General features: G+C 43.2%; 1 protein-coding gene across 6 annotated transcripts in view; it reads right to left on the bottom strand.

Annotated features, from left to right (window-relative positions):
* ULK4 (unc-51 like kinase 4) overlaps positions 1 to 21,226 on the bottom strand; it is a 521,183-nt gene that overhangs the window by 239,847 nt on the left and 260,110 nt on the right. For all 6 annotated transcript variants that reach the window (XR_013830122.1, XR_013830123.1, XM_079933605.1 and 3 more), the window contains one exon: positions 2,592 to 2,697. Coding sequence is in view for 4 of the 6 variants with exons in the window: in XM_079933605.1 (XP_079789731.1) it covers positions 2,592 to 2,697 (106 nt within the window). In the remaining 2 variants the exon portion in view is untranslated. The remainder of the gene's footprint in view (positions 1 to 2,591; positions 2,698 to 21,226) is intronic.

Genomic DNA, 21,226 nt, shown 5'->3' with positions numbered 1-21,226 from the left:
AGGCAAAGACCCAGAACAGCCAACACAATATTAGGGAGAAGAACAAAGTTGAAGGACTGATGCTACCCGACTTCAAGACTTACTATAAAGCTACAGACATCAAAGACAGTGTGGTACTGGTGAAAGAATAAGCAAATAGATTAATGGAACAGAACAGACAGTCCAGAAACAGACTCACATAAATATAGTTAAAAGATCTTTGGCAAAAGAGTAAAGGCAATACAATGGAGCAAAGACAGTCCCTTCAACAAATGGTGCTGGAACTAGACAGCAACATACACATACACACACACACACACACACACACACACACACATAAAACCTACCTTATACCTTTCACAAAAATTAACACACACACACACACAAAACCTACCGTATACCTTTCACAAAAATTAACACACACACACACAAAACCTACCTTATACCTTTCACAAAAATTAACTCAAAATGGATCAGACCTAATTGTAAAAAATTCAAAACTATAAAATTCCTAGAGGATAACATAACAAGATGACATCGGGTATAGTGATGACTTTTGAGATACACCACCACAGACAAAATCCATAAAAGAAATAACTGATAAGCTGGACTTAATTAAAATTGAAAACTTGTCCTCTGCAGAAGACAATACCAAGAGAATCAGAAGACAAGCCACAAAACTGGGTGAAAATACTTGTAAAAGACGGATCTGACAAAGGACATTTGTTCAAAATATACAAAGAATTCCTAAAACCCAACAGTAAGAAAACAAATAACCCAATTAAAAATTAGGTTAAAGATATTAGCAGAGATCACCAGAGAAGATATACAGATGGAAAACAAGAATATGAGAAAATGCTCCACATCATATGCCATCAGGGAAAGGCAAATTAAAACAATGAGCTACCACTACACACCTATCAGCATGTCCAAAATCCAGAATACTGACAACACAAACTGCTGGCAAGGGTGCTGAGGAACAGGACCTCTCCCTCACTGTGGGAATGCAAAACGGTACAGCCACTTTGGAAGACAATTTAGCAGTTCCTTACAAAATCAAACAGTTAGTGTATGATTAGCAACTGCACTTCTTGGTATTTACCTAAAGGAGTTCAAAACTTAAGTCCACATGGACATAGAGTCTGTCATACAGAGCGAAGTAAGTCAAAGAGAAAAACAAATACCGTATGCTAACACATATATATGGAATCTAAGGGAAAAAAAGGTCATGAAGAACCTAGGGGTAAGATGGGAATAAAAACACAGACCTACTAGAGAACGGACTTGAGGATACGGGGAGGGGGAAGGGTGAGCTGTGACAAAGTGAGAGAGTGGCATGGACATATATACACTACCAAATGTAAAATAGATAGCTGGTGAGAAGCAGCCACATAGCCCAGGAAGATCAGCTAGGTGGTTTGTGACCACCTAGAGGGGTGGGATAGGGAGGGTGGGAAGGAGGGAGACGCAGGAGGGAAGAGATATGGGAACATATGTATAAGTGATTCACTTTGTTATAAAGCAGAAACTAACACACCACTGTAAAGCAATTATACTCCAATAAAGATGTTAAACAACAACAAAAAAGGTGCACACAGATATTTACAGCAGCTTTATTCAGAACTGCCAAAACCTGGAAGCAACCAAGATGTCCTTTGTTAGGTGAATGGATTAATAAACTGTGGTACATCCAGACAACGGAGAATTATTCAGTGCTAAAAAGAAATGAGCTATCAAACCATGAAAAGACATGGAGAAACCTTAAATAAACAGTACTAAGTGAAAGAAGCCAATCTGAAAAGACTACCTACTGTGTGATTCTAACTTTATGACATTCTGGAAAAGGCAACACTAGGGAGACAATAAAAAGATCAGAGTTTGCGGAAGGCAGGGGTGTGAAGAGGCAGAGCACAGAGGATTTTTAGGGCAATGGAAGAAAAGACACCGTGTAATACTGTAATGATGGATATATGTCATACATTTGTCCAAACACATAGAATGTACAACACCAAAAGTGAACCCTATTGTAAACTAAGGACTTTGGGTGACTAGGATGTCAGTGCTGGTCTATCTTTAGTAAAGAACATACCACTTTGGTGAGTGATGTTGACAATGGCACAGGGGTTTTATGGGAGATCTCTGTACCTCCCTCTCAGTTTGGTTTTAACCATAAAACTACTCTAAAAAAATGAAGTCCTTAAAAAGTTTTTCATTTTAATATTACAGATATGCATAAAGTGCAAAGTAAAGCCACCCTCAATTCATCCAGTCTCATTTTCCAAGGTGCTTTTGACCATATATGCTTTCATTTTGATAGGCACAAATAAGTCTAAATACTCTGCTTACACTCTACTTCTTGGTTTCTCATCTGTAAGGAGTTTGTATTGATTTTGTGCCATGAAGGACAATGAATTAACTCAGAGAATCTATCACAATCTAACGACACTTTCCATTTTTGCTGGTAATGTTATCATTATTTGTACACCTTTAAACATCTATTTTGATTGATCAACTTTAAATAGTACTTCTTGACTCTCTACTAGGTAAAATGAGGAAACTTACAAATAGGCAAAATTCAACACAATCAAAGATGAAGTCTAAGAAGCATTTACCTTGTTCATAAAGGAGCTTCATATTCAAATCTTTGCAGGTGACCAGATTGTTGAGCAATGCAACCACACTTTGCATGGTGTTACCCAGAATGTTCGTCTGATGTTCCTGCAACAGACCACCATTCCATCAGAACAGTACAGAAATAGCATTACATCGTAATAAAGACAAATGATCAAACGACCTCCATCCCTGCATTCTTTTACAAGGTTGAATGATTATCCTTCTGCACTTGGGTGAAGCAGACCCCTCTGTGGCAAGGCCCCATCAGTGCGTTAGGTGAGCGGGAGGCAGTACGAATCGCTCAGTGCCAGCACTGCTGCATGCGGTCCCCTGCCCACGCACTGAGGGACAACCACATAGCCCTCTGTGCTTTCAAAGGGCACCAAAGGAGTCAGAGAGATCAGAGATCAAGTACGTGGAACTTAGGAAACCACATGAAAGTGATTTTGAGATCACAGAAGAAAAACTTCTGAAAGAAATAATTTCTGCAGTTTGGAGAGTAAACTGCTGTTCTCCTTCTTTAGTCTTACACATTGCTGGTTATGTCGGATATGACTTATTGCATCACTGCTTCAGTGCAATAAACTACACTTGGGACCTGAAAAAGTGAATTTTGCTTTCCTTAACGCTTTGCATCATACAGCAGGGAGTAACTTTGGCCTTCATTTCTCATTGTAAAGACACAAAAGACAACTTCTTTGTAACTTTTAAGGGATCTTAAAAATAACTTGGGGCTTCCCCGGTGGCGCAGTGGTTGAGAATCCACCTGCCAATGCAGGGGACATGGGTTCGAGCCCTGGTCTGGGAAGATCCCACATGCTGCGGAGCAACTAAGTCCGTGCACCACAACTACTGAGCCTGCGCTCTAGAGCCCGCAAGCCACAACTACTGAACCCGCATCCCGCAACTACTGAAGCCCCCATGCTTACAGCCCGTGCTCCGCAACAAGAGAAGCCACAGAAATGAGAAGCCCGTGCACCTCAATGAAGAGTAGCCCCCACTCGCCGCAACTAGAGAAAGCCCATGCACAGCAACGAAGACCCAACACAGCCAAAAATAAATAAATAAATTAAAAAAAAATAACTTGCTTTAGTTTTGTTTCCTATTCACTCTTCTGAATTTTTTAAAAATTAAACAACTAGCACTGATTGTGATTGAAACTATAAAATTTCAAATAGTATAAAAATAAAGTCTTCAAGCTCCAGGACTAGGGGAGGCAAGCCAGCTGCACAGAGTATAGAAAGAATGGAGGCACTCGCTCTCAGGACGGTGCCAATGCAAGCACTTGCTGGAAGTGAGTGCTTCTAGGCGGCTAGCTTGTCCCACACTAGCCCTGGCCCCGCCCCTTGGTCACTCTGTTAATAACGAGTCCTATCCTAAAGAGTTATGGGTGTATCAATTTAGTAGACTCCATCCAGACCCTTTCCTATTCATTTTCTCCCTTTCTCTCTCTCTCTCTCTCTCTCTCTCTCTCTCACACACACACACACACACACACAGAATACATGGTTTGCTCTGTTATCTAAACATAAGTTATATCATATTTATTAAGTCACTCAACAAATAACTAATGAAGACCTATTATGTACCTGTTCTAGGCACTGTTCTAGGCACCTGAGAGAACAAAACAAGGTTCCCTGTCCTCATGGAAAGAGACAACAAACAACAGGCACAGGGACTTCCCTAGTGGTCACGTGGTTAAGACTCTGTGTTCCCAAAGCAGTGGGCCCAGGTTCGATCTCTGGTCAGGGAACTAGATCCCGCATGCCCCAACCAGAGATTCCGCATGCCACAAATAAGACCCGGAGCAGCCAAATAAATAAATAAATAAATACTAAAAAAAGAAAAAAAAAAGCAGGCACAGTAAGTAAGTAAACTGGACTACGTGTTAGAAGATAACAAGTGCTATGGTAGAAAAAGAAAAGAGCAGAGCAGGAAAGGAGGGCTGGGAGTTCAGCAGTGAGGCTGTCCATCATTTTACATGGTGTTGTCAGGGTGGGACTCATTGAGAAGGTGTCATCTGAGTGGAAATTTTATTTACTATTTTTTTTACTTTTTAAATGCTGAAGGATCTTAGAATTCTTTGGACTTAGTTTTAATAAAATTTTCTTTTGAAATAATTTTAGATTTACAGAAGAGTTGCAAAGACAGTGTAGAGAGTTTCCATATACACTTCACCCAGATGTTCCCTATGTTAACAGCATATCCAACCAAGGTACACTGATCAAAACTCAGAAATGGGATTTCCCTGGTGGTCCAGTGGTAAAGAATCTGCCTTCCATATTTCACAGACCGAGAACAAAAAATTTCACAATTTGTACGGAAACACAAAAGACCCTGAATAGCCAAAGCAATCTTGAGACAGAAAAACGGAGCTGGAGGAATCAGCTTCCTGGACTTCAGACTATACAACAAAGCTATGGTAATCAAGACAGTATGGTACTGGCACAAAAAGAGACATATAGATCAATGGAACAGGATAGAAAGCCCAGAGATAAACCCATTCACATATGGTCACCTCATCTTTGATAAAGGAGGCAAGAATATAAAATGGAGAAAAGACAGCCTCTTCAATAAGTGGTGCTGGGAAAATTGGACAGCTACATGTAAAAGAATGAAATTAGGGCTTTACTGGTGGCTCAGTGGTTGAGAGTCCGCCTGCCCATGCAGGGGACACGGGTTCGTGCCCGAGTCCGGGAAGATCCCACATGCCGTGGAGCGGCTGGGCCCGTAAGCCATGGCCGCTGAGCCTGTGCGTCCAGAGCCTGTGCAACGGGAGAGTCCACAGCAGTGAGAGGCCCGCGTACCACAAAAAAAAAAAAAAAAAAAGAATGAAATTAGAACACTCCCTAACACCATACACAAAAATAAAGTCAAAACGGATTAAAGACCTAAATGTAAGGCCAGACACTATCAAACTCTTAGAGGAAAACACAGGCAGAACATTCTATGACATAAATCACAGCAAGATCCTTTTTGACTCACCTCCTAGAGAAATGGAAATAAAAACAAAAATAAACAAATCCGACCTAATGAAACGCAAAACCTTTTGCACAGCAAAGGAAACCATAAACAAGACAAAAAAGACAAGCCTCAGAATGGTAGAAGATATTTGCAAATGAAGCAACTGACAAAGGATTAATCTCCAAAACTGACAAGCAGCTCATGCAGCTCAATATCAAAAAAACAAACAACCTAATCCAAAAATGGGCAGAAGACCTAAATAGACATTTCTCCAAAGAAGATATACAGATTGCCAACAAACACATGAAAGAATGCGCAACATCATTAATCATTAGAGAAATGCAAATCAAAACTACAATGAGGTATCATCTCACACCGGTCAGAATGGCCATCATCAAAAAAATCTACAAACAATAAATGCTGGAGAGGGTGTGGAGAAAAGGGAACCCTCATACACTGTTGGTGGGAATGTAAATGGATACAGCCACTATGGAGAACAGTATGGAGGTTCCTTAAAAAACTAAAAATAGAGCTACCATTTGAGCCAGCAATCCCACTACTGGGTATATACCCTGAGAAAGCGATAATTCAAAAAGAGTCATGTACCACAACGTTCACTGCAGCTCTATTTACAACAGCCAGAACATGGAAGCAACCTAAGTGCCCATCGACAGATGAATGGATAAAGAAGATGTGGCACATATATACAATGGAATATTATGCAGCCATAAAAAGAAACAAAATTGAGTTATTTGTAGCAAGGTGGATGGACCTAGAGTCTGTCATACAGAGCGAAGTAAGTCAGAAAAAGAAAAACCAATACTGTATGCTAACACATATATACGGAATCTTAAAAAAAAAAAGGTCATGAAGAACCTAAGGGCAAGACGGGAATAAACATGCAGACCTACTAGAGAATGGACTTGAGGACACGGGGAGGGGGAAGGGTAAGCTGAGACAAAGTGAGAGAGTGGCATGGACATATATACACTACCAAATGTGAAACAGATAGCTAGTGAGAAGCAGTCGCATAGCATAGGGAAATCAGCTTGGTGCTTTGTGACCAGCTAGAAGGGTGGGATAGGGAGGGTGGGAGGCAGGGAGATGCAAGAGGGAAGAGATATGGGGATATATGTATATGTATAACTGATTCACTTTGTTATAAAGCAGAAACTAACACACCATTGTAAAGCAATTATACTCCAATAAAAACGTTAAAAAAAAAAAAAAAAAAAGAATCCGCCTTCCAATGCAGGGGGCACAGGTTCAATCCCTGGTCAGGGAACTAAGATCCCACATGCCGCGGGGCAACTAAGCCCATGATCCACAATTGCTGAGATCACGCGCCTCAAGTAGAGACCCTGCGTGCTGGAAAACTACAGAGCCTGCACGCTCTGGAACCTGCATGCCGCAACTAGGGAGAGAAAACCCGCATGCCACAACTAGAGAGAAGCCCGCGCACCACAGCAAAAGAGCCCGCATGCCTCAACGAAGATCCCGTGTGCTGCAACTAAGATTTGACGCAGCCAAAAATAAATAAAATAAATAAATCTTTAAAATAAGAAACAAAACTAGGGACTTAACACTGATACAAAACTAACAGTGGAACTATAGACTTTATTCAAATTTCACATTTTCCACTAACATCCTTTTCTGTTCTGGGATCCAATCCAGGATCCCATATTGCATTTAGAATTAACTCATTTTTGCAATACATATTTACTAAGTGCCCACTGTTCTAGGTACTTGGCTTATGTCAGTGAATAGAAGAGACCAAAAAAATTTTTTTTTCACTAATTTTTTTTAAGAAACAGCCCTGCCCTTGCGGTTGCCCTGTGGAGTTTACCTTGAAGCAGAGGGGGAAGACAACATAGTAAATAATTCCATGGTATGTTAAAGATGATACACACTACAGGAGAAAACAGAACAGGGTAAAGTGGCTTGGGAGTGCCGCGGGGGAAGGCTGCAGTTTTAAACAAGGCACGTAAGGCATACCTCCTTCGGAAGGCAGCGCCTGAGCTGGTTTGGATTTACTCTTTATGCTGCCAGGTTCTGTTAGCTAGTTTTGTTTTAGGGTAGTTGAATCAATGTTCTTCAATGTTATTGGCCTATGAGTGACATCCTCATCTGATTTTAGTATCAGTTTCACGCTAGCCTTGTCCATCCATTTTATTCCACAAATAACTTATTGTGCATCTATTTCTGGGTGATGTGGTAGAACTCACTAATAAGAGCAACTGGGCTCAGTGTATTTTTACCAGTAGATCTTTAAATATTTTTTTGAAAAACATCTTATACTCAGGAATGTACACACTGACCCAATTTTATTTCCATTTTCCAAGAAAATCACCTATAATGTCCAAGTTTCCAAACGTACTGTAATAGAACCGTACACAGCAGTCACCAGTCTTCACCTGTCTTCTCTGAACCGACTGACATCACCTTTTACCTGTCTCCTCCCTCCTTCTTGTTGGTCAGACTCACCAAAGCCTTGCCTATTTTATTGGTCTTTTCAAGGACCCAGCTTTCCGTTTCACTCAAGAATCTACATTTGTGACTTCGAGTTAGTCATTACAAATGTACACGATTTCCCACTTCCCCCTCCTACATATGCAGGAGGATGACACTTCCCTGCCCCCTCATAATTCGAGATGCCCATAACTGGACTTACTTTGGCCAATTAAGACTCATTGGGCAGACGCTTTAAGGGTCAGAGAGGGCTTCGCCGTCCTGTCTTTCCTCTGCCCTTAAGACCAGTGATGGTCTAGACGGTAGAGGCTCCAGTAGCCCAGGTCTCAGAGTGAGGACGTGCAGCAGAGACACCGGGACTCCCCTGATGAACACACGGCTTCCAAAGCGCACCAAAATACCAACACGGCATCAGGCTCTGAAACTGCAGTTAACAGACTTGTACATCCCACCAACAGGAGCCACTTGATTTCATGAGTCTTACCATCTATATCTTTAATACAAGGCAAAAGGTCTGCTTTCCAAATACCACTGGCTGAAAATTTATATTCTTTAGAAACACAGGCTTAAGAGTGGATGTTAATGTTTGATGCTATTAGGCTGTGAGTTTCTCTGTTTTACCTTTACAGATAGATACACAAAAGGTCATTGAAAGTAAAAGTGAGAGAAAGACATCAGACGAGCCTAAACAGAAGACTTACTAGCTGCGGGGCTGGCAGCCGGGCCCGGGGGACAGCCGAGCCCGTCCAGCGCCACGCCTGCCATTCCCCGACATGCTGACAGTGCCTTGCATTGTGGTCACCATAAAATAACTCTCATTGGCATCCAAGCTTAATAAAAACACCTTCATTCTGCTCAAAAAGGGCAATCGATAGATATGGAGAAGCCAAACTGAACAGCCTCAACCATATAAAATTCACTGACACCAGCTTAAGAATATTAATGTGGAAGCAATGGGCTGCCACCAATTTCATCTAATTATTCTTACAGTTGGTTGGAAGGAAAGGGTGATTAATAAGCACGAAGATGACGTGACATGTTACTCATGATAAAGTAACTAACGATACACAGGAAACATATTCTTGTGAAGAATAAAGACACTAACAAATCTCTTCTTTTGGTCCCATTTGGTAAAATAACACATACCACTCCTGGTTCAAAGGCCAGTCTGTCGGCAAATATAGGTCAGTTTTACTGGAGATAAATCCATTGTTCCTTCCATATACATGTTTTTATGATTAAATGCACCTTTTCTGTGCTCTTGGCAGTATTTCTGGCTCATTGCAAAGCCAATACTTTGGTTTTTCCTTGTGCTCACAGAGTGACAGCCACCTGCTGATGTAGGCATTTCCCTTAAGTACAAAAGCCAAGTTTCCAAACCTCCGTTATCCCTGAACACTAAGAACCCAGGACCGTACCCCAGCCAACCAGGTCCTGAGACTCCTGGCCTGGAGTTTCCAGAATCACTGCAGAAGGAAGGGCTCTGCCAGCCCCACTACTCAATCCGCAGAGGGGCATAAAGGTACACTCTATCAAAAGCCCCCACTAACCTTATCACTGGAAACACTCAGGGCACCATATTTGATGCAGAGAATAGAGACCAATAATCCTACAACCAGACTGGGAGGCATGATTCCTTTTCTATTCTAGCCATTATTCAAAACACTGTTGTGTTTTACTTTCTTTGTTGTTGATTTTCAGACCATTCATAGACTGAACTTTGTTCTAAATAAAGTAGGGGCATTATTAAGATTATATTATAAAATTGTACTTACTTCCTCTTCCTTCTTGTAGGTATAAATGTTTATTACCTAGTATGAGGGAGGGAGACCACGGAACAGAGTCACTGTTCCTGCTCAAGATGACAACATGGTTGTCTAGGGGGAAACTAGACAGTTATTGCTGTGGCCTAGATCATAACTTCCCCCAGAAAGAATGCTAAAGACAGGCGAAGGGTAGTTGAGAAGGTATAAATGTGAATTAAGCATACTTCTATTACTTTCTATCAAATTGAATTATTTCATTTCTCTTAGCAACTTTATTAAGATTTGTTCTTGCTGTTCACAACCATATTCATGGCCCACAGGGGATAAATTATGCTTTGAAAAACATCATATTTACTTTCAAAGTCAGAGTAGAGAACTATATGAAGGGAGAAACCACCAGGGTAAACATGTGGGACAAGGGTTCTTCCTGGGCCCCTGGAAGACTGATGTAAAGAGGAAAGGGAACCACAAATTTGATTCAAAGACCTTGGGTCAGAGCTGGAGGGAAGGGAAGATGCTGATTAAAGGCTGTGTCTTCATTAGATGTTCCTCTAAGACAACCCCTCTCCCTACAAAGTCTACCTGAGCCCCAGGGTGAAAGGACTGTAAGAGAAGCCTAGGTAAAATCCTGGTGTCTTTTTTTTTTTTTTTTAATCCCCATGGCTCACTAATAAAGAAAGGGGTCCACACCGCTGGCACCCCAACACATGGAAGAAAAGTGGTGTGCGGAGAGAAGGAAGCTTTTAATGACCTGCAACAGGGTCTCTGGCACAGGGTCTGGGGCCCAGGCACCAGCACCTTCTGTGCTGATTGAAGCAGAGCTGCCACGTGGGCCCGAGCCAGGACAAGGCAGCACTGACAATATACTGATAAGGTACTATGCCATGGCCTCTACCCCAAGCATTCTATCTCATTTAATCCTCACCAAAATCCTGAAGTGACTACAGTTCTCCCCTCTTTTCAGATAAGGACATTGAGGTTAGCGAGATGAAGTGTCACTTGCCCAGGATCACCCAGCTCCTCTATTGTGAAGCTGGGATCCAGTCTGTAGGATGGCAGGGGTCCCTAATCACCAAGCGACGTTGCCTGGTGACCACATTATTGGAGCAGGAGAGCGGAGGGTGGGGTGTCAGGGTCACCAGTCAGCACACCCCCAGTTAGCCAACATGACCTGAGGACCCACGGACTTAAAAGAATCCAGAGGCAGGGGTGGAAAGAGGCACAGACATACTGATTTGGGGCCGCTACTGTAATGTTGCCCTCCGTCTTCGGCTACAATGTGACCAGCCCTGTGTCACCACCACTGGGAACTCCTGGCTTCACCAGAGCCCTTAATACAGATCATTTGCTGTAAGACATGCAACCCGGGAAGCAAGATGTGGGTATTAGGCAACTAAGGAAAGGGAAGAATGGGCATACTACCCCCAAGGATGAAATCACATACTGGCCCCACAGTCAACAGCCACATGATTGAGACGCTCAGTGTCAGTGTAGGCTTGACGGGTGAGAAAGAAAGCCGAGCTCACAGGAGAAGCCATCACTGCTGTCCTACAAAGACACCCAAGGCGATCCTACTGCACTTTAAGATTATGACAAAAATCTTTAACTCCTTCATCCACAGCCCAATAAGCAAGGCCGACCTAATTTGTGTGCCCAACGCCACAGTGTACGGACATTTAACAAACAGGGCACTTGAGAGTTCTAATAAAACATAGCATTTGCCAGTAGAGATAATTAGAATGGAAGCCACAAAATTCTAGTGTTTGGCAACATAGATGAAACAACTTCATTAAAATGTACAGCTTCAGCAAATGAAAGGTAGGAGAGCACTGGACCCTGAAGAATCAGCCTTCTCGAAACTAATTGCTTCAGTGCTTGAAGAGGACAGCTCTGCAACACCAAGGGCACAGCAAGGAAACACCGCTAAAAAACGATCAGCCTTCCCAAAGTGCTTTCACTGTAAACGGAGCATTATACTTGACGCTAATATCTGACGATGGAAACGGCACTAGAAGACTCCAGATGTCCAGATGAAAAAGTGGGGTTGGGGTCTGAACAGTCCAGGTAGGAGATACCTTTAACGATCAAAAATAATAATGAACTGTGGCAACTCTCTTCCGCCCTTGGTGTGGGTCGGGATTCAAAAGACAACACATTAGAAGACAAGAACCGATCCTACAAGGTTAGAGAGAGCACCGAGAGAACGAAAAGCAGAAGCACACACAAGTGATGCACACGTGACATCCACGATCTCTTAGAAATAAACACACAGCATATCCCATTCAACACACATTCACATTACCTTTCAGGGGGAAAAACTTACGTTGTTCTGCAAGCTGCCCCTGTACTGCACATGTACTTGCACTTGATACAGATGTGCTGCCCCAGGACGTAGTGGGGTGTCCACCCACTCTCCTTTTCATACGTTCTCCTGCGTGCCCAGAATGCTAGAGATCTGGAGCCTGCAGAATCGAGCCTTCAGAGCACCCAAACCACATGAGTACATGCGTGCAGAAGAGGACACTTTCATGTTATTGATTTTTCACAAGGCTGTCCCACAGGCAGCTCAAACCCAGTGGAATCTAAACTGAACTCAGCTCCTTTCCCCTCACACTTTCTCCTTTTCCATTTTCCAATTCAATGAATGACCCTCCAATCTGCCCAGCTACCCAGTCATAAATCTTGGAATCACCCGGGACTGCTGTCTCTATTCTCATCTCCCACATCCAATCAGCCATGACAGTCCCCTGGTTCTCCCCGAGCCCCTCCTGAATCTGTCGTCTGCTCTCCAACCCCATTGCCACTGCCCTCTTTGGCCGGGGCCACCACCGTCTCCTAACGTCTCCGGCCTCACCGTTCTGACTGCTAACCAGCTTCCTCTTTCTAAAGTGGCAGAGATTAGGCTCCACTCTCAGGGCTGACATTGGGGGCCACGGGCCTGGGGAGTGAGTGTGTCGGAGTCTACAGTAGATCCAGGGTGGAGGGAGGCCCCTGTTTCCCACAGTCCAGTTTGTGTCCAAAGTCCCAGTGGGATTCCAAGGCCTGAAAGGGGGAGAAGCCACAAGAACCAGGAGATGACAGAGCAAGGGCACTGGAGCTCCAAGGCTTTCAATCCCAGAGGAGCATTGCATTATGAGTTCGAAATAGTCTCAAGACTTATCGAGACAAATACTGACCCCTGGGGGTGAGAAACAGGGAAGGAAACAAACTGGATTAAACGGCAAGGGCACAGAGTGATTTAAAATGAATTCACTCATAAATATATATATGGGATTTCCTGGGAAGAAAGACCAGGATGTAGGGGTCCAAAGTGGGACAGTTTGGGGTATGAGGAAATTGGTGCTGGGGTAACCGCTACTGGGCCTTTGCTCTACCAGCTGTGAAGCAGTTAACCAGCTCCTCTGCCCTGTGGTCAGGGTTTTGTGGGGCTGAGCAGGCTCTGAGGAGACTCCAAGGGCCTGGAAATGTTCTTCTCCAATCTGTAGCCAAAAACATATGATGCTCTCACCCTAAGGGCCTAGAGGTATAAAATTAAGTCCTTTCTTTTATTTAGATCTCCCTCCATCCTTCTGGTTAAACACACAAGAGAAAAGAGTTTCAAATTGTTTTTAAATTTGACTGACAAACATGGTAGAGCCCCTCTGGCAGCAAACACAAGTTATTATCAGCAATACATTCCAGCTGGCACAGAAGGGAGTCTGGCTCGGCTGGTACCATCTGTCAATCAGCGTGCCAGCTCGGCTCTAGAATCCCAGTCCTGTGCAACACCCATGGCAGTGCACTGTGGATGCCCTTCCGGCAGGTTAATTGTGTCACTTGGCTTCCCCAGCCGTGCCCTTTCACATTATTTAGGCTTCTAGCAGGAAGCTTCCGTCCTCTGGGCTCCCAGCAGGGCCCTAGGCCTCAAGGCAGGCGTAGTAGGCCCGAGCCAACACTATTCAGGAGGGAGAACCCTGGCCGTGGAGCCGAAGGGAAGCTGCCAGGACCAGTGTCCCCAGGGATGGATTGTACCCCTTTCATGTGTCTGCCTGGAGTGTTGAAAGACAGGCCACTCTGGCCCACAACACACTCCCTGAGCTAAATACAGGCCTGAAATAGCGGGGACAGATGAGAAAGAGAAAATACAAGTGTGCATCCAGACACAAAACCCCTCCTGCCTTCTCTTAGCATCCCTGCCAACGTGCAAAGTAAGAATAACAACAACAAAAGGAACGAAACTGGGTCATTTGTAGAGATGTGGATGGACCTAGAGACAGTCATATAGAGTGAAGTATGTCAGAAAGAGAGAAACAAATATTGTATATTATTATATACAGTATATTATTACATTATTATATATATATTATTATATATATTATTTGTATATAAGAGTCATACAGAGTGAAGTATGTCAGAAAGAAACAGTGTATATTATTGTATATTATTATATATAGTATATTATATTATATATATGTATATACATATATATGTGTATTATTATATATTGTATATTATTATATATAATATAATAATATATTATTATATATTATTATATGTATTATTTGTATATAATATACAAATATTGTATATTATCTGTGGAATCTAGAAAAATGGTACAGATGAACCAGTTTGCAAGGCAGAAATAGAGACACAGATGTAGAGAACAAACGTATGGACACCAAGGAGGAGGGGGGGATGAATCAGGAGATTGGGATTAACATATATACACTAATATGTATAAAATAACTAATGAGATCCTGCTGTATAGCACAGGGAACTCTACTTCACTGTACAGTAGCAACTAACACAACATTGTAAAACAGCTATACCCGAATTAAAAAAAGAAAAGGAAAAGAACATCAACAATAAAAAAACAACATTAAAGGCTTGGCAAACTCATATTCCTTCTTAAAAATTCAGGCCAGATGTTGTTTGCTGAAGCTGGGGTGCGGGCAGGCACGAAGGCTGCCCTTCTCACGTTGGACGGCGATTCTATCACCTTCCCGTGCTTGCCTTCATCACAGCACCTACCACATCCCTTAACTGTTGTTCATCGATTCCTCGGCCAGTGCCGAGCCCCTTGAGGGAAAAATCAGGACTTTTAGCCGGGTCTCCAGAGCCTAGGTGCAGTGCCCAGTATGCAGTGGCCTCTGGTAAAATAAGGAAACGCTCAATGTCGCTTATACAAACACAGCTTGGGAAGGGATATACAGCTTGTGGGATGCTCTTTCGAGAAATGAACTTGTCAGCAACTAGAAACTGCCTTCAATGAAGCAATCAGTAAATATTTATGGAGCGCCTAAAGTTTGCTATTTAAGGGTGTGAAACAGAACTACAAAAGGATAAAAAAAATGACCTTTCTCAAAACGTTTTCAACCAGTATCTATTTACATCTGAATAATGTTTACAATAAGTGATGCATTCAGATATTTTGACTTAAAATGAAACACATAAAATCTCTCACCTGCTACATATTTGTCAAGTACTCATGAAGCACTTGAATCAGCATGGAAAATGTACACTCTAAAATTCTGAAAGACGTTGACAGTTTTAATGGGACCCTCCGTTAAAGATAACTGCTCACAAATATAAAGAAGTGTCCTATTCTAAAGAAAGAAAATATTACAGAAGGCAAAAATGAATGAAAAGATCAATACACAGAATTAGCACAAGACAGCTTTCAATTACAGCTATCGTGACTGTGGGAGTTGGCACTTTTTGCAGTGGGAGTTCCCCAGGCGTTGGTACTCGTGGTTCCTGTCCCAAAGCAGAACCAGTAAAACCTGCAGGAAAAAGGTATTACCGGGAAACGACTGGAAGTTTACTTAAACCTAGGGTTGCAAGGCACATAAAGAAATGGTGCAGTAAGTGAAAAAAAAGTGGGCTGAAAAAAACATAAGAGCTCCTTGGCCTGCCCCAAAACAGCTGGCAAGCCTGGAGCAAAGCAAGAATCATACTACCAGACTTTGGAAGAACTGGAGAGGACTTTCTATGTCAATCATTTGATTTTAAAAATAAAGAAATCAAAGCCCTGAGAAAGGAACATAAGGAATAGGGCCAGGACTTCAACTCAGAAGTGCATCTTCCTTTTCCATTACCTCACTTTGCCCTCACGATTCTAAAATTCACATCAGGGAATGGATAAAGAAGATGTGGTACATATACACAATGAAATACTACGCAGCCATAAAAAAGAATGAATAATGCCATCTGCAGCAACATGGATGCAACTAGAGATGATCATACTAAGTGAAGTAAGTCAGAAAGAGAAAGACAAATACCATATGATGTCACTTATATGCAGAACCTAATATATGACACAAATGAACCTATCTACGAAACAAAGAGAATCACAGATATAGAGGCAGACTCGTGGTTGCCAAGGTGGAGTAGGGGGGTGGGGGAGGGATGGATTGGGAGTTTGGGATTAGCAGGCGCAAACTATTATATACAGAATGGATAAACTAGGTCCTACTGTAAAGCACAGGGAACTATATTCAATATCCTGTGATAAACCATAATGGAAAAGAATATGGAAAAGAATGTATATACATGTATAACTGAATCACTTTGCTGTACAGCAGAAATTAACAAAACACTGTAAATTAGCTATACTTCAATAAAAAAATAAATAACGATCATATCGAGGTATGCAGAGTCAAGGAGGTAACTTTAAAGATGGATACAAATTTTGTGCACACTGGAGTAGTGCTTTAAGTATTGCTCCCCAGGGCTGCAGACTCATTTGTCCTTAGCATCTTCTTTGATAGGTCAGCTCTTATCCCTGAACAGGTAGGTGAGATAGCGTTGGGGAAATGGGAAAACCTCAACATAATGCCTACTGACCCCCATGCCTGGGAAGCACATACTTTCTGGAGCTGACAGGATTTTTTCAACCAGTTTTTGTTGCAGAGGGTTATCTCTAAAGAGGTGATAGGAGAGCCTAGCCATCTCATAGAAATGTTAAACAAGGAGCACCTTTTCCCAATAAATGATTCTGAGCAGGTAACAAATCAGACGTCAGGGGAACTGCAAACACATATATGTGATGTTTAAAAATCAGCAGCATCTAAGGCAGCCCAGATCTCTGTCACTCTCCCTAAAATTTGCTGCACTTGGTATTTTATGCATGATCACACTTTTGTTCTCAATCTCCATAATGGAGGGCAGTTTTCCTTTTCTTAGACTCTACTTAGATAATAACAGTTATATTTGTTGGAACGTTCGATAAGCTCATTTTTGGCCACACGACGATAAAAACTATAACATCTTGGAAAACAAACTGGCTGCAATGTGATAAAATCATCTCAGGAATTTTTCATTTCCTAGATGATATTTTGTGTTCTTACTAGCATTTAAAAAATTAAATGGAATTGGAAGATTCCCTAGATATAAGCATAAACTGGTCAATGTTAATGTGGTTCATGCTGGACAACCACAGGGGGGATCAAGGTGTATTTTGCTGGGAAAAGGTTTGAGAAAAAGGATCAATAAACCTGCAGGGCATGGGCTGGGCAAACAAGAAGAGTCAGGAGACTGACCAACTTGACCATGGGAGAAAGTGACCATATACTTGCCAGTGTCCATTTCTGAAGTTGAAAAGGGAAATGACAGTTTAAATTAATTTCTTATGCCAAACGAGGCAGTATGTCTAAGAGCCTTGAGACATCAGTTGACCCTCCCCTTTAATATCTATTCTGGGACAAACACCCTTGGCAGCCTTGGCTATAGGTTAGGCATCCAAGACTCATCTATGGAGTGCCCATTTGGTCGCGGCACTGTTTCTGCATGAAACCAGCAGTCCCACCAGTTCCTGAAAAGTCCCTTGAGCTCAGGAATGAGCAAGTGAGGAGGAGGGAAAAGGGAAAGCTATGGTGTTTTCATATTTTTAACTCCTGTATTTCAATAAATGAACTTCAGCTTGAAGAGCTTAGATGTCAAGTTGGCATCATTAAATTTTCCTCATGCAGGTCTGAGAGAAAACCAGAAATCAGAACGAGTGCTAAGAATAAGGGGAGGGAGGAAGGATGGAAGGGAGACAGACTACGGAGGGAGAAAGGATGGGAAGGAAGAAAAGAGGGTCAGAAGGATTTTCCCCAAGAGGAAAAGTCAGCCCAGTAGGGCTGAGCTCAGGGAATAACCCCCCGTCTGCAGGTGCTGAATCAAGAGGTCTCTGCATCCAAGGCAGCTGTTCACCTCCGTCTGGAACGAAAAATGAGGCAGAGACCTAGCACACATCCAGCCACTGGGTGCCTGCAAAGAAATGCTGACCAGTGTTTCAGAGGGAGGTGCACACAGAGCTCTTGTTCCTACACGGTACCACTGTCTACTGTCAGCCCCCAGGGGACCCCTGCCATTCTCAACAGTCAGGGAGCAGAAAAGCAAGAGGAAGTGCTTTTTAAGTCTGGGCACTTTAACTGTTCTCTTTAACTCTGGGCACTTCCAGCTGTTTCTGGATTCGTGGAGCCCTCCTTTTGGGTTGCTTTCTTGCTACCACACTCTCACCTGTGAGTAGAGTGATGGTGTCAGAGCCCCTCCTGCATGTGAAATTTTTTTTTTTTTACTTTACATTTATTTCTTTTTTGGCTGCCTTGGGTCTTCCTTGCTGCGCGCGGGCTTTCTCTAGTTGCAGTGAGTGGGGGCCTGCATGTGAATTTTGATGAGCTGCAAATGACTAGATGCCTGGTCCCCTCGGGCTGACTGGCTGGCCGGGAATCCTTCCTCCTGTTGGGGTGCATGATAATGAATGGTGACGGCTGTCATGAGCTTGTGTTGGTGTGGGGTGAACAGAGAAGGGGTGTTGATCCCTAGGCGATGGCCCTGAGCTTCACAGGCATAAACAGCCCACTCCCGGAGGACTGGACTTTATCATTCGCCAGTCTTATTGGCTAAACTTAGAATCTCATCTCTCAGGGCACAAGTAGCAGGTTAAGCAAACCAATCAACCAACCAAAACCTGTTGAGGAAGCAGAAGAAATAATTCACGTAGCTCCAGTTCTGAAACGTTGCACGTCTCTGTGCTCTGAAGTTCAACAAAACATGCGGGTTCTGCTCCCACCAGGGATCTGCACTCCACCAGAGAGAGAGGCCGAGAGCAATGCCTCTAGGCCACATCGTCCAACTCATTGTCACCAGATCCAACATGGGCAGAGAAAGAGGCAAAACCTCGGGCAGCTGGAAACACGTTGTCTAAAGCCATACAGATGACAGGGAGACCTTCCCCTACAGTAACTCAGAGGGGCAGAGCGGCCAGATGCATCATTTTGTATCAGCTGCCTTATCCAGGTGCAGGGCTGCGAGCTCCACTGGAAGCAGTAGCAGGGGTCTTTTGTGGCTGCAGAAATGGGTGCCCAGAGAGAAACGATCTACTTGGAGACTCAAGCTAAGGTCCTTTTCTTCCCTAACATCCTTTGATGCTATACCCGATGCTGTGTCTTTCCCAAATGAATCTCTGAATGAGAGGTTAAACAATGTCAAATTACATAACAATTTCTAAGCTTTGTGACTATAGTTAAACGAAACTGTTCTGCACAGTCTCAAATATTTATCTGTGGGTTGTGGCAAAGATCACTTAAAAATAAGTTTTAGCACTAGATTGGCATCCCCCCGTCTACCCCTCCACAGAATGCTCACTGATCAAACCCAAGAACAACATAAAGTCGTGATATAATGTGAGGAAAAAAGTCCTCAGAATCCTGCCTTTCTTCAGCCCCCTAGAAGAACCCCAAACAGCAAAATCTAGCTGAGTTACCATCAATGCCAACCTCACCGCATAAATTTTGGAAGGGAGGGAGAAAAAGAGTATGTTTATGAATTACTGTCTGCTGAATCACAGGGTTTTATAACATAGAAAACAAAACTGACTTGGACAGAATAAATAGATGGCAGCTAAGACCCCACACTAAGAAAGCAAAAAGGTCTTAGTGTGAAATTGCATAAATTTAAAAACACACAAACACATACACTTGCACAGACATATACAAAACTCTTTACAAAGTACTACATGAACAATTTGTTAATTATTCATCACTTTCAGTAGTCTGCCCAACTGATACCCTGCTGTATTACAGAAAATAGAGTATATAATTTTGAAGAAGGTAAAAAATGAAAAATCTCCTCTGCACACAAGTGAATGTCACTCCTTCAACAATCTGTACTGAAGACCAGCACATGCCAGGCCTGCCCTAGATCCTGATGAAGCGCCCCAAACCTGCCCCGAGATACCTGCCATTGGGGAGCTTCCCATCCAGTGGGTGGGCGGGGCAGACAGTCAGAACAGGCTAAGGGGCAGCACAGCGTGCCAATCAAGGCAAGCCCTACTCTAAGTATCCCAGGGAATGAGACCTTGGAGAACTGAGATGATGAAAGAAGATTTTAGGAAGGAGACGGGAACGGACCTGGGAAGGAACCTGGGGAGGTCTAGAACCTGAGGAAAAGCAGAGACCCTGCAACTTAGGAACATGCAGTTGAGAGACAGAAGACGTTCCAAGGGCACACTGAGGCCGGTTACTCTCAACACTTGGCTAAGACTTTTGGAACCCACACTAAATCCTGGTTTATAGTAAATGCCCAGGATATTAATTTCTTGGGGATTCAGTGGAGTTGAAAGCAAACTAGACATCCACTGTCACTATGACTCACGGATCTGAGTTACATCATCTCCGCACAGAGTGGGCAGGAGTGGCACCACGTCACCCTCGTGGTCAACTCCACAGGGGTCACTCCCTGCCAACCTCGCTCAGCTCACCTCTGAGCAGCCTTCGTCACCTGGCCTCCACACCTCCCTTCCTGCTTTCACTTGGCCCTGCGGGCCTCTGGGCACTGACTTCAGACTGAGCCTGAATTCACTAGGCTCTACCTCTCTGGCTGGAAAGGCCAGTTCTCACTCCTTAGTTACAGCAAACAGAGGGGGCAAAAACTTCTGGAGGTTTTTAAGGCGTATGGATTCTTAACTATCCTTCTACCATGAGTAGAAGGCTAACACTGATTCTGTTATTATCTACAAATATGATGTAGCTGTGGATATCCTTGAAGGCAAAGGGCTAACCAGAAGGATTCTTAGGAATTCTCAGAGCCTCTGCACTTTAGGGACAGTCATCAGTAAGTCTTAGTTTTCTTTTCAACTATAAAACCAAACTTCTTTTGTATGAAAGCTCTCAGATAACGATACATACGGCTTTCAAGAGATGAGGTCAGAGGGCTTTCCTGGTGACGCAGTGGTTAAGAATCCGCCTGTCAATGCGGGGGACACGGATTCGAGCCCTGGTCCGGGAAGATCCCACATGTCGCAGAGCGACTAAGCCCGTGCACTGCAACTACTGAGCCTGCGCTCTAGAGCCCACAAGCCACAACTACTGAAGCCCGCATGCTCTAGGGTCCACGTGCTGCACCTACTGAGCCCGCGTGCTGCAACTACTTAAGCCCACACACCTAGAGCCTGTGCTCCACAACAAGAA

The sequence above is a fragment of the Stenella coeruleoalba genome (genome assembly GCF_951394435.1).
Source record: "Stenella coeruleoalba genome assembly, chromosome: 10".
Lineage (NCBI taxonomy): Eukaryota > Metazoa > Chordata > Mammalia > Artiodactyla > Delphinidae > Stenella > Stenella coeruleoalba.
The sequence above is the reverse complement of the archived record's forward strand: the minus strand, read 5'-3'. Positions and strand labels throughout refer to the sequence as shown.